At 26.3% G+C, this 13,104-nt stretch overlaps 4 protein-coding genes across 36 annotated transcripts in view; 2 read left to right on the plus strand and 2 right to left on the minus strand.

The window, feature by feature from the left end:
* Window positions 1–524: 524 nt before the first annotated feature.
* On the minus strand, window positions 525–4,844 carry LOC139990894 (vacuole membrane protein 1). 2 transcript variants are annotated; one of them, XM_072010507.1, is made up of 6 exons: window positions 4,702–4,844; window positions 3,276–3,494; window positions 1,977–2,321; window positions 1,347–1,856; window positions 909–1,178; window positions 525–844 (listed from the first exon to the last, which is right to left on the minus strand). In XM_072010507.1, exons 2-6 carry the CDS (start codon window positions 3,276–3,278, stop codon window positions 713–715), a joined length of 1,260 nt encoding a protein of 419 aa, XP_071866608.1. In that variant the 5' UTR covers window positions 3,279–3,494; window positions 4,702–4,844; the 3' UTR covers window positions 525–712. The 2 variants fall into 2 exon arrangements, with proteins under 2 accessions (XP_071866608.1, XP_071866609.1); XM_072010508.1 differs by lacking the exon at window positions 3,276–3,494 and having other exon boundaries at window positions 4,702–4,843.
* Window positions 4,845–4,886: 42 nt separating this feature from the next.
* Hacd2 (3-hydroxyacyl-CoA dehydratase 2) lies at window positions 4,887–7,826 on the plus strand. Of its 3 annotated transcripts, none has more exons than XM_072010509.1 (6): window positions 4,887–5,014; window positions 5,715–5,815; window positions 5,885–6,001; window positions 6,701–6,935; window positions 7,024–7,128; window positions 7,215–7,826. In XM_072010509.1, the coding sequence occupies exons 2-6, from the start codon at window positions 5,732–5,734 to the stop codon at window positions 7,778–7,780; spliced, it is 1,107 nt and encodes a 368-aa protein (XP_071866610.1). In that variant the 5' UTR covers window positions 4,887–5,014; window positions 5,715–5,731; the 3' UTR covers window positions 7,781–7,826. The 3 variants fall into 3 exon arrangements, with proteins under 3 accessions (XP_071866610.1, XP_071866612.1, XP_071866611.1); XM_072010511.1 differs by having other exon boundaries at window positions 5,715–5,794; XM_072010510.1 differs by lacking the exon at window positions 4,887–5,014 and having other exon boundaries at window positions 5,027–5,794.
* A 568-nt stretch (window positions 7,827–8,394) lies between these two features.
* LOC139990900 (putative peptidyl-tRNA hydrolase PTRHD1) lies at window positions 8,395–10,117 on the plus strand. Of its 4 annotated transcripts, none has more exons than XM_072010522.1 (3): window positions 8,395–8,673; window positions 9,491–9,677; window positions 9,841–10,117. In XM_072010522.1, the coding sequence occupies exons 2-3, from the start codon at window positions 9,492–9,494 to the stop codon at window positions 10,012–10,014; spliced, it is 360 nt and encodes a 119-aa protein (XP_071866623.1). In that variant the 5' UTR covers window positions 8,395–8,673; window position 9,491; the 3' UTR covers window positions 10,015–10,117. The 4 variants fall into 4 exon arrangements, with proteins under 4 accessions (XP_071866623.1, XP_071866622.1, XP_071866624.1 ...); XM_072010521.1 differs by having other exon boundaries at window positions 8,395–8,628; XM_072010523.1 differs by having other exon boundaries at window positions 8,395–8,498.
* LOC139990889 (uncharacterized) overlaps window positions 9,114–13,104 on the minus strand; it is a 121,833-nt gene continuing 117,842 nt past the window's right edge. For 18 of the 27 annotated variants that reach the window (XM_072010488.1, XM_072010495.1, XM_072010494.1 and 15 more), the window contains 2 exons: window positions 12,436–12,704; window positions 10,371–11,650 (listed from right to left, as the gene is read on the minus strand). In XM_072010488.1, coding sequence (XP_071866589.1) covers window positions 12,579–12,704 — 126 coding nt within the window. In that variant the 3' untranslated portion in view covers window positions 10,371–11,650; window positions 12,436–12,578. Of the gene's footprint in view, window positions 11,651–12,435; window positions 12,705–13,104 lie in introns of all 27 variants that reach the window. The other 9 variants (XM_072010486.1, XM_072010487.1, XM_072010483.1 and 6 more) reach the window with 3 other exon arrangements.

The raw sequence follows: 13,104 nt of genomic DNA on the forward strand, positions 1-13,104 counted from the left end.
AAGATTAGTTTTTTGTAACTTTAGTATAAAAAACCAATAATAAAAAGATTTCTTTTGGTACTTGAACATAATTTATACCACTTATCTACTCAATTATGATAGATAGTACTGAAAGATGCTAATAAGAGAATATATTTGTCAACTATGAATATTTAAAATAATTATATTTAAATGTTTATAGGAAGAATGCATATCTCAAACAGTTTTATATCATATTCGAACTCATTAGAATCATAAATCATTTACATTATTAAGTATAATACTATTAACATCATAAATCCTAGAAAGAGTTCTGATATTATAAATTATGACTGTAACAGTGAAAGTAAAATGCTCATAATATGTATCATACATAATATACCCATAATCTATACTACATAATGTATAAAAATCCCCCCTAAGATATACATATGTGTATGTATATTGTTAAATACGCGCGCGCGTGTGTGTGTGTGTGTGTAAAAAATGGAAACATTTTTGACATTTAGAAGCATCCTAGAAAATTATAATTAAAAAAAATTAAATTTTATATACTTCATCCTTCACGATTTATTCATATTGCAAAAGAGAACTTGTGCACTTAAAAATTCGGCCACAATATTATTATTATTTTTAGTACCTTAATTATACTGCACTTTAATAGCAACTTTATCTGTACGTAGTTTTTTAATTGATTTTATGTTTACATTGTATATCCTATATTCAATAAATTTTAATCAGTACATTCTTTAGTTCGTTTACGATGATAATTCCTTGCTAACGCATGAATAATTGTTACTAAAAAGTAACATATCATCAACATTACAAATTTATCAAATAACCATGAAATTGTTGTTACTCCATCCTGAAAACAAAAGAAATATTTAGAAATGTGTAAATACATTGTTCACAATAAATTAAAATCATACCATCGACGTTTTATCATGCAATTTTTCTTTCTGTTGAATAAGATACTTTTTCAATGGCTCTTGAAATTTCGAACCAATAAATGGTACAATTGCTAGCAGTTTTATGAATTTATCTAAAAGTTCTTCATTGAAAGCTATAATTACTGCAAGTTGTTGAATATGCATTTTTATAATCGCTTTTCCTATAAGTGTAGCTCCAAAAAATGTCCAAAATGGAATTAAGTAATGACCACATGTCAAGCCAGCAAGATCAAACAATGGATTGGGGATCTAAAAATGAATTTTGTGTAAAAAATATATTGTAAATGTTTAATTTAATTTTAACCAGATTCAAAGATTATATAAAAATATTTTCTAAAAATACATAAAAATAAAACCTTTTTAAATTTCTATATAAATAAAATTAATCTTTAATATTTAGAAAATAATTTAACTTACTGAAGCACAAGCAAGAATTCCCCAGAATCCAGCTTTTTGCACAAAATGTTTCATAGTTAGCTTTAGTCGAATTAATAATGAAACATTTTCTCCATTTTCTAAAGCTTCTAAAGCTTCTAATTCTTTTAAATCTTCTTGATCAAATTCTTCATTTCTATTATTTTGTCTGCTAGTTCGAGCTGCCCTGGCCATAAAATATGGTGGTAGTTCACCAAGTGCAGTACCAGCACCCCAAAGCATAGCTTCGATGCGTACTTTTCTCATGATATTTAATATTCCTGCTGTCCACATTGGATCAATTGTTGTTGGACATATTATTTGATCAGGATATGGTGGTTCAGGAAAATTGAGAGCGCCACATTCATATGCAGCCATTGTGACAGCTGCTATATGTGGTCCTAGATAAAGTACAAAAGTGTGTAAACCTGTACCAAGACCTACACTGGAAAGAACACCTAAACCTATCCAATATAACCACCAAATTATTTTTGTCTCCCATGCTTTCAATATCTGAAAATGTACAAATATTTGATGACATTAAATATTAAGAAAAACAACGGATGGAAGATTAATATGCAAAATTTTTGTATAATAATTTACTATACTCCCGACTTTAATTATAGATCTTACCTGTTGATGTGGACCAGAAATTCTACTCAATATCAGAAATAATATAATTATTGATACTATGCTCCATACTGTCTTTTTGTAATGCAATGCCTTTCTCCCTAAGCTAAATATATTATTAAAAAGTTCTCGGAAAAAATAATTCAATGTGGTAATTGGATGCTGCCACAAAGTTAAACGTTCAGAATCTATATATAATTCATTGTCCAAATTATTTAAATCTCCTGAAAATGGTGCAGATGATTTTTTTTCTTCTATATTTTGTTGAGCACCATTGACAGGTGCTGAATCCTTTACACGTCGAATGGCAGTGGTATTTTCCAACATGATACTTCCTAACTGATTATTCTGCAAAAATAATAAAACAGATCATAAATAAATTTTTGATTATTTAATAAATAAAGCATTACGAAATATGTAATGTATTAGAAATGAATAAAATATTATAGTCATGTCACACATATTGTCATATATGTCACAAAATTTAAAGCAGCAAGAAATTAAAAAATATCACAAATTTGTTATTACTGTGTTCAACAATTTAATGTGTTCCCAATACTTCAATCTAAAAATATGAATGGAATATTACAAAATTAAATTAATGACATTGATTACTGTAATATAATAATTTTAATAATATATGCTAAAATAGTATATTGCTTCATACTGATATTGACATTAAATATTAATAAAATCATTAAAAACTCACTGAAGCAATATTAATGTTATAATTAAGTATAAGTAATATACAAAATGATCAGTAATAAAATATTTAGTCACCACGAGTTTCACATGCAATATAAAAAAGGAATATATTATATACGAAGATTTTTTAAAATTACAAATAGGAAAATACTTATGTAACGCAAAAATGTAATGTTAAATTATTAAGACATTAAAAAATGATATAGAAAAATGATAATTCCAAACACTTTTTATTAACAAGATTAAATTAGTTTGCAGCCATGTATAAAGTTTTTAATATAAAATCTGTATTTTATTGATAAAGACATTATATTTAATATCTTTATCATATTATAAAATTGAACACTACTTTCATGCTGTTTCATTTCTCATTACTAGTAGATTAGTGTTAAATTATTTATTCTTACTATTATTCTAGTTTAATTAAGTTATTTATTCTCATTAATTTTCCAAAATATTTATGACACATAATGTTAATATAACTAGTATTAGATTAATGAATTTATGAAACAATAATTACACATAACTAAATATGTTTTAATATTTGTATAATAATAAACAGCATACAATTATTTGTAGAATGAATACATTCTATACCATATTTGCGCTGTTCCCTGAAATGTGCAGATGGTGTTTTAACGAGCCATTAAATGATTTCTGCTAATTCGTAAAACTGGCTTCACTGTAGTAGAATTCATTGAGTTTCTGCTACCCGTATGAAAAATAGTGTCTTCAAAATTCTGTACAATACTGGTAACAGCTACATTCGAAATAGTGCTCATCTTTGAATCTATTTTCCATCATGTCATCATCAAGCTGCATTAGTTGTATTATTAACTAATTACTGTTATAATCATAAAGGAATAAAAATATTCTAATAATTATTTTCTATTAATACCGGTTACCAATAAGAAACATTAATTTCCAAATAATACAAATAAAACAATGACAAATATAATTTATTGAATTAAGATATGAATTACTTTTACACTCTGTATCATATTATATAATAAAAACTTTAAAAAGAAATTTTACATAAGAGATTAACAAAATTACATAATCTGATTTTGTTGTTCTTTTTCAAAAAATTTAACATTATTTAACAGTATTTATTGAAACATTTTAAATATAAATACAGATATAACTTTATGTACATTGATTTGCATATACATAAAACTATTAAATACACAAAATTATTGTTTAAATTATTATAAAAATTGTTTGAAAGTAAAGTTTTTGGTGAACAATTTAAGTACAAACGGTTGTTTCTAATATATTTAATTTTTATATAATCTACATGATAATATAGGTACAAATATTCACTATAATTCATTGGTGATTTTAATTTCTTTAAATGTGTGCCATAAATCAGAAATATACTGCAATATACAAAATAACATATACAAATATTCCATTAAAGTTAAATTTAAAATAAATAGATATATATGTATAAATTTACTTACTGTGCAGCAAATACTTTAAAACTCACATAATTTATAATAGAAATATTATTACACATTTTCTAATAATGTACTTTTAATTCTAATTAAAAAGCAGTGTGATTTTCAATAACTATATAAAATAAAATATTTATTAATCTATCCTGAATATATATATTTCAAATATTTAATTTCACCAATCTAACATATGTATTCGCGAGCTAACTTAACCTCCAATTTTTTATCTTATACATTTTGTACACGATTACTATTACATGTATAAGATTCTAATTAATAATTGGGACTAATTATTTATGTTTTATCTAAATAACATTTAAAACTGCATATTATATTGTCTGAATTTGCGAAAATTTATGCTACTATACAGAAATCGCACGTGAAACTAAGCCACGAAAACATAATTTGAATACTGGAAATTTATTTCATATTTTAATGTTTCTCAAAGAAATACGTACAGAATATTTTATGAAAATGTGTTTTCAAAATATAATATTTCTTTTTATGAAATATCGAACATGATATAATATAATACAATCTGATAACATAAAATATAATTGAATTACCTTTTAACCTTAAAATACGAATATGGCTAAGTGCTGGATCAATCGAAAATGTCTTTTTTTCAAATCATTATGAAACACACATTTGAGTAAAAAGTAAAGAGCTTGGTAATATCTGAAGTGATCGATAGCTAGCATATGCACTTAAAAAACCAATGTTTTTATTCAACTTAATTAATTAAACTGTCAACTCGACAGTAACACATTTATATTTATACATATATATGAACTCACAACACTTCCTATATGTATATTGTATAAGTGCAAGTACGCGCAAGTCTCCATGTATAAAAGTGCCTAATCATTAGTCTTTTAGGTAATACAATTCCTCTATATAATCATCGCCTATTGAATACCTCGCATATCTTACACTGATATAATTCTAAATTATTATTTGTTAACACAATAAACATTAACCAATCAGCGTTTCTGTAAATAAGTATTGACACCTTAATTATATTTCACATGAATAATGTAAAAATACAAGACATGTCTCTTGCCTTTTCCTTCTTCATATTTTATTTTAATGAAATAAACAATATGATATATAAATACAAAATTTCTAATAAATATAAAAATAAACTAGAGTTATGAGCACGTGGTTCACGATCTAATATTTTTAAATTTAGTGATTTTTATCAGATTCATGTTTTGTAACTTTATTTAATTATTAAATTACGTAGCATATTCGACAGTAGATATGTTGGTATCATATTATGAACTTAATTGCTAATGGCTGATATGTGCAGTTCTTACATTTTCGTGTAATAAAAGTCAAATGATAAATCAGACATTATTAACTGTAATGTTGACAGTGGCGTTCGTTGGATTACGAAATTTTGTGTTTACATCGAATAATTGATAAATTTATATTTACAATGTTAAAATACAATATATATAATAATGAAAATTATTTAAAAAATAAAGTGATACATCTTTTACTAACTTAGAACGAAATATATACTTTCAATATTGATCTGTTATAACAATAAGCCGGATAAAATTAACATTTATAGAAATATAAAATGGAAAAATGGCAGATATTTTAACTCCACTTGTATATTGGGCTCAAACAGAGCAACAAATTACATTAAAGGTAGACTTGACTGATACTTGGGTATGTAACTTCTATTATATATAGACTTTATTGTTTATGAATTTATATAGATCAAATTATGTTTTGTAGCATGTTAAAGTTTGCATGAATGAGAACAAATTAAGAGTTACTGTTTATGGACAAGGTGCTAGAGGTCTTAATGAATATGGATTTAGCTTGGATTTACATTCATCTATTAATGTTGAGGTAATTTATATTGTTCAAATAAATTTTATAATTATGATTTATTACATAGATACATATTTATGTTTTTAATGTATAAATGTGAGTAAGCTTGCAATTTATATTTGCATTTTTTTTTATAGTTTTAAATGATAAGTAAGATACATTGTTATCTATAGGTAAATTATTTTTAGCATACTTCAATAAGTTTTACTAAATTTCTTAAGCTAAGATTTTTTGCGCATTATAACTTAATAACAAAATAAATAATATGAAATGTATAGTTGTTAGAAAAGATCCCTGTTTTTTTTTTTTTTTTTTTTATAATTGTAGCAATAATATTTTACTTTATCTTATGGAGTAACTTGGGGTTAGGATGGCAGAGTTATCTATAATGATTTCCAACTACTTGCAATAAAATAATGATAATGTATAATATTTTACATGGATCAGTATGCTATGAAGTTCGGAATCCATGTAAAATCCATACAACACAATTCAACAGTGTAGATCCAATATTATAACATTTTATTTGATTCATTATATGTAATAATGCATTGTCTTTTAATATGTAATATAAGAATAATATGGAAATACTTATAATATCATTTGTTTTATGGTATATCATCATTTCTAAAATTTGTATATCTTTAATTTTTAGTAAAAAGATAACATGTTCTATATTACAAGTACAAATAATAAAAGTAAAATTGATTATTATAGGAAAGTAATTACAAAGTAACAGCTCGACAAGTTGATTTTACATTGGATAAAAAGTGTCCTGCTTGGTGGCCACGATTAACTAGTCAACCACAAAAGCCATCATGGCTGAAAATCGATTTTGATAAATGGACAAGCGAAGATTTAGACGATAACGAAGATGAAAGACGAGATGTATGCAGTGATTATCCCGACATGTACGATAAACTTCATGAAGAAGAATTTGGTTATAGAAAAGGTATACTTTATCAAAAAATGTTTTAATATACATAATAATTGAAATATATTCCAATACTAATAATATTTTACAATTATTCATTGCGCAGAAGATTTCAAAAAAGTGTATCTAATTATTTATAACCTTTGTCAATTTGTTGGTTTTATCTATATTCTAACTGTAATGGGAATTATGTATTCACGAGATGGACCAGGTTAGTAACTGTATCATATATTTAAAATTAGTTAAATATAATAATACCTAAATTGATTTTTTTAATTAGTAAATTTCTAATTGTAGCATCTATGAAAGAAACTTACATAGCTGTTGGGAATGCAATGAAATTTATACAACTTATACAATTTTTAGAAGTTATGCATTCATTATTTGGTTACACTAAAAGTAGTACATTTGTAACATTTGTACAAGTGGGAGGCAGAGCATTTATTTTATTTATTATGATTGAGGCTGAACCACGTATGCAAACGAAACCAGTTGTCTTTTATCTTTTCCTTGTATGGAGTACAGTAGAAGTATTTAGGTATCCTTATTATCTCACGCAATTACTTAAAATAGAGATTTCATTTTTAACATGGCTAAGATATACAATATGGATGCCTTTATATCCATTAGGCTTCCTTTGTGAGGGGATTATAATATTAAGAAATATCCCATATTTTGAAGAGACACAGAAGTTTACTGTTTCTTTACCAAATTCTTGGAATTTTGCATTTCATTTTCCATCATTTTTAAAGATATATTTACTCATATTCTGTTTACCCTTTATGTACATGTTGATGTCTCGCATGAACCAAATACGTTATAAAAAATTAGGCAAATCTAGGTTGAAAAAAAAGTATGCGTGATGCAAAACATGATAAGATAAAGAAATTAAAATATTAGAAAATTTCATCAATGGTTTAATTATTACAAGTACAATTTAACCCTAGAATTAGAATGAAATAATTAAACAAAAGAAAAAAGCGATCTTTACTGTAAATATATTTATTTTAAATATATGATATATAACCATGTTGAAGAGATTTTACATGCAATATTTAAAAAATACATTAAAGAGAACATTTTAGTCTCTTTATATTTATAAATACAAAGCTAATATGAGTAGATCTTATGTATAAGTATGATTTTGTAATTATAAATAAATCAAGTATCACTAAATAAATTTTATTTTTATTTGTATCTATTTTAATATCTTCATCTCCTTGTAATGTTTCAGATTTTATAACAAATATTTTGTATAGTTTCATATTATTTGTCATATTACGTTTTATTTTTATGTGATTGTTTCAAATATATTGTTAGTTATATTTTAACGCTTGTAATATATGAAATATTAGAAGTGTGATAGTGAGCAATTTGATCAGTATCTTCGATTTTTTCGAACTTTAATATGTTACAAAAGGCTATTTAAATAAGTAGAATATTACAAAAGATGTGTCGCAAACAATTATAAGTACTGTTAATTTTATTTTAAAACTAAATCTAAATCTAACCTCAATCCAGGAAAAACACTAGAAAATTTCGTCATTTTTATTTTACGATTCTCCTACTAGAGTTAAACCGGTAATGTTGTCGATGAAAGGTGTCTTCTCTAATTTTAGTGATTTTGAAATGTCATAAAACTAAACATTTTGAACAACTTTTATCTGTACATATAACCTGCGCTCGGCCTTAGTTTTTAATAGTAATATTAGTAGTAGTATTAATTCGGCCGCCAGCATTTCGTTGCTTAATCAAAGTAATGCACGAAACCTTCTGACAGAAATTTTTATTAAGTTTTTAAAATAGTACATGATGAATCTTTTCGTAATTATAAATAATCATTATTTTAAATATTATATAAATTCTTCTTTTTAAGTAGAAACTCTTTTCTTTAATCATGTTATTGTCATGTATAAAATAATGAGTATAACCAGCTATAAGTAATATCAAATTGGTGAGAATGTTCAACTATGTAATTAACATGACTATGATATAATTAAATGTTTATTTTTTAAATGTTCATTTTTACAACTTAAAAAGTAGAGACGATGGAGTTTTTTTAAACCTTTACTTACAGATAGATTGCAGCGATTTCTAATGTATCAATGATAAGAAAAATTTGTCAAATATACAAAAGTTATTATATTCTACATAAATGAATTATGTTTTGAATGTTGTAACATATCATACACAGTATTTACGTATGAGTAATTTGTCTTTAATAACAACAATTTATATAAATAATACATCTGATTTAAACTACAATGCCAAAAGAATATTACAATGATATTTGTGTCTTACTTTTGAATATTACAATACTAAACAGACATAATGTCAATAGATAAATACTTTAAAAGTACTTCCTATTGTTTTCTTATTTATATGAATTATATATATTTTTGGCACTTACTATGTAAGGATTGTAAATGACATTAAATTTAATGTATAGAAAATTAAGAGTTTCATCAACGAATGTTTAAAGTTTAATAATTTAGATTGATCAGCCTTACAATAGCCTTTGCATATTCTATAATTTAAAATTAAATTAAATTAAACATCTTTTGCATTACTAGGATGAGTGTGCTAGTTCAATATGTGGTGGTACGAGGAGATCTTCTGAAGACAATGGAGTGGCCCATTGGCGCAGTTATAGCTCAAGCATGCCATGCGTGTACTGCTGTTACTCATCTTTTTTATAATGACAATTACACACAAGCCTACCTTGCCAATTTAGATGTTATGCACAAAGTTGTCTTGGAAGTAAGTATATCCAGGAACTATATATATCATAGGTATTAAACGTCAATTTGAATGTATTATTGTGCATAACTATTGTGTATACAGTTTTTAAAACAGCGAAGGAGTATGGTGACATTTATAGTATACTCATACATGGATATATTTATATGTATATAAATGTTAGATTCCAGATGAGACCAGTTTAAATAATTTATGTTTAACATTGACAAATGAGAACATTGATCATAAGCTCTGGATTGAACAGCCTGAAAATATTCCAACGTGTTTGGCAACAAAACCTTATCCAAAGGATAAAGTACAATCATATTTCAAGAAATATAAGTTACTTAAATTGTAAAAGGATACAATTTTCATTACACAGCTACATTATCCTCTTTTATATTGTACATCAATTGTAATAAAACTAAATAGTAATATAAAATAAAATAGTATTAAATATAGTACTATATATTTTAAGGAATAGTCAGTATCAAGTTTTAGTACCTCAAACATTGTTATTTGCAATGTTATAAAACGAATTGAACTTTTCTTAGGAATAATCTGTCAAGAAAAATCTAGTAATATGTTTCATATTGTATTAAAAAGATAACAAATCAATCTTATGCTCTTATGAATCTTTTTTTGCTTTATTTTTTTATATATGTAACAATAAATAGGAATTATTTCCAATTCGGGATTTACTATACGCCAATATGAAAACGATAGATATATACTTATTCTTTATTTAACAATACCTGACAGTATTGACAATGTGTACACGTTACTCCTTTGCTTTACAGTTGATATTATTACTAGTCTAGATGAAAATTATGTCGAGATATGCATTATTAACTGATATTTGTATAAAAATCTTCCCTTGCGATCGCGCAGAAATGTGCACTTTTTTTATTAGACGTACCGAAGGCAATAAAATGGCATAGGTACGCATATATGTATTGTGCACATAAATGACACATACTGGGAAAAGAAATTTTCAACCGTTCCTCGTTAAAATAATCATACGGTATTAGTTTTTCGATGAAAATAAAATTCCAAGTTTCGTAGTTGAACTTATTATACAAATTTTGATTAAGCGAGAATAATATAATTTAAATTTAAAAAAATCTTAGAAACATAATAATGTATAATAAAGGTAATAATTAATAGCAGCTATATAAATACATAATATTATAATTATGCTTAAATGCATTTGGTTGCATTTTAGCAAGCAAATAAATAAACAGAAAAATAACATTGACTGAAATTTACGTGAATATACGTTCAATTCATCTTCAGTTAAAGAATGTAGAACAGAACGATTAACGTTTCCAACTTTTTACATCTTGTGCTTCCACGAGACATGTCCATATAAAAAACACGAAGAGAAAATTTATTTCTTCACATAGAGTGCAACGTATTTTAGCAAAGAAAGCACGTTGACAATGATGTTAATGGACCAATAAAATTGTTTATTATTTTAGAACTTTGCTATCGCTATATTACGTTGTGCAAATGATATTTGGATAATTCGGTCATTAATTTTACTCTCCTTAGAAATAAAGTAATTTATAAATTACTGACGTTTACGTTTACATTATAAACAAATTGTCGATAAAATTATGATGTCGTTCTAACCGCATTTTCGGTAGTAAGCTCTAAATATTTATGTACACGCACTATTTGCGGACGCTAAACACTGTAAGTACACTTATTTACAACACCCGATGGCAAGAAGATTATTTCGGCATACATGTATTTTATATGCCAAAAAAGAAAAAAAAATATATATATGTAAAAAAATATATATATTTCTTTTTCTTAAATACATAACTCGATTTTCTTCGCGTTAAACTGGATGAATTGTATTTTTACGATGGAGTATACACAAAGGTCTTTGAAAATATGTACTATCTTCTTTTAAAATACTTGTATCACTGCCCCTCTTCTTTTTCGGCTTCCTCTTCTAGCCAATCATGAAGAATATTCCTTCTTCTCTGAAAAAACGAGGCGAAAGGGAATCTGTTGTAAATATTTGTAGAAATATTTTCTAAAGCTTAAAGCGAATACGATAGATTTGTATACATTCAAAGATGAAGAAGATGGTCGCTTTGAAATATACAAAGTAGGTACGATGCTTATACGTACAGGTCGCTATCTATTCGAAACGAATCGATTTTTTATTGTTTATGCATTTCATTAATTATCAATTACGTTTACAAATTACGTTATCGTGCCGAGAAGCAAAGCAAACGAGAATATAAGCGGATAATTTTACAAAAAAAGCAGTCTGGAATGTTGCTTTTGACATTAATCTACGTATTTTGTGTTCTTCATTCTAATTAAAAAAAGAAAAAAGATGCAGCTACGTGTTAAAGTGTTATTAATTTCTTGATCGTCACGTTGAAGCTTCAAGTACAAAGAAATGGTAAGAAAGTCGAATTGGATTAAATTAATTTTGACGACTGTAAATATATCTTCTATTTCTTTGTACTTTTTTGATATATATATGTGTATCATCTGTTACTCTGTCTTTTTTGGGCAGGAAAGCAAAATAACCGTAAGTATTGATATGAAACTTTAAGCAAGACTATTACCACGGACTTCTACTTAATTAACATGCAGGTAATATGTAAATAAATAATACAAAAAAAGTACGAAAATGTAAGGAGGAGCAAAGTTGCAAGACTTCTTTCTAAATCATTTTTGTTATTTAGGAGCGTGGTGTTTTGCTGATTATGCATGCATACAACGTTAGTATAACTACGGGACTTGCAATTACCAGGACCACGTTAGTTTGGGAGAGCAAGGTGAGACGAGTGATGAGGGCGATGGCGGTGGTGGTTTTGGTGGTTGTAGTGGTGATGGTAGTGGTAGTAGTTGTGGTAGTTGTTGGTAGTGATTAGGGCAGCGCACAACGAGCAATTATTGCTCGGCTAGATTTGCGTTCGGATCCGTATACTCCTCGTAGTCCTCTTCTGGTTCTTCGTAATCCGTCTCTGAAGTTTCAGGACCTTCGACAGCTGGTATCGAGGTGCTAGTGATGTCCTGCTAAGCATATACGAGAATCCAAGCGTTCGTTCTACCTACTTTTAATTCTTTACAATTCCCTTTCTGACCATTCGTTTCCATTTCACTCGTTACAGCTTTCTTCTCTTCGCATTATTCTTCTCGATACAAAGATTTTTTTAAAGAATAGGAACGACCTTATCGACTAAATCGCTACATACGTATATAGAAAATTTAATTAATATTATGTTTATAAAAATACATTTGTATACATTTGTATGAAAAAAATTCTGTCAGGGTGAAGTATGCCAATTTATTATTAATTAATATTTTTTAAAGACGAAACGTCTCAAGTACTGTGGGAATATCTAATCAAGTATAAAGACAAAAAGGGGGAGAGAAAACGTGAGAAAGAACGTAACAGGAAATCGTCTATTTCGGA

The sequence above is a fragment of the Bombus fervidus genome, chromosome 9, assembly GCF_041682495.2.
Source record: "Bombus fervidus isolate BK054 chromosome 9, iyBomFerv1, whole genome shotgun sequence".
In the NCBI taxonomy this organism is placed as follows: domain Eukaryota; kingdom Metazoa; phylum Arthropoda; class Insecta; order Hymenoptera; family Apidae; genus Bombus; species Bombus fervidus.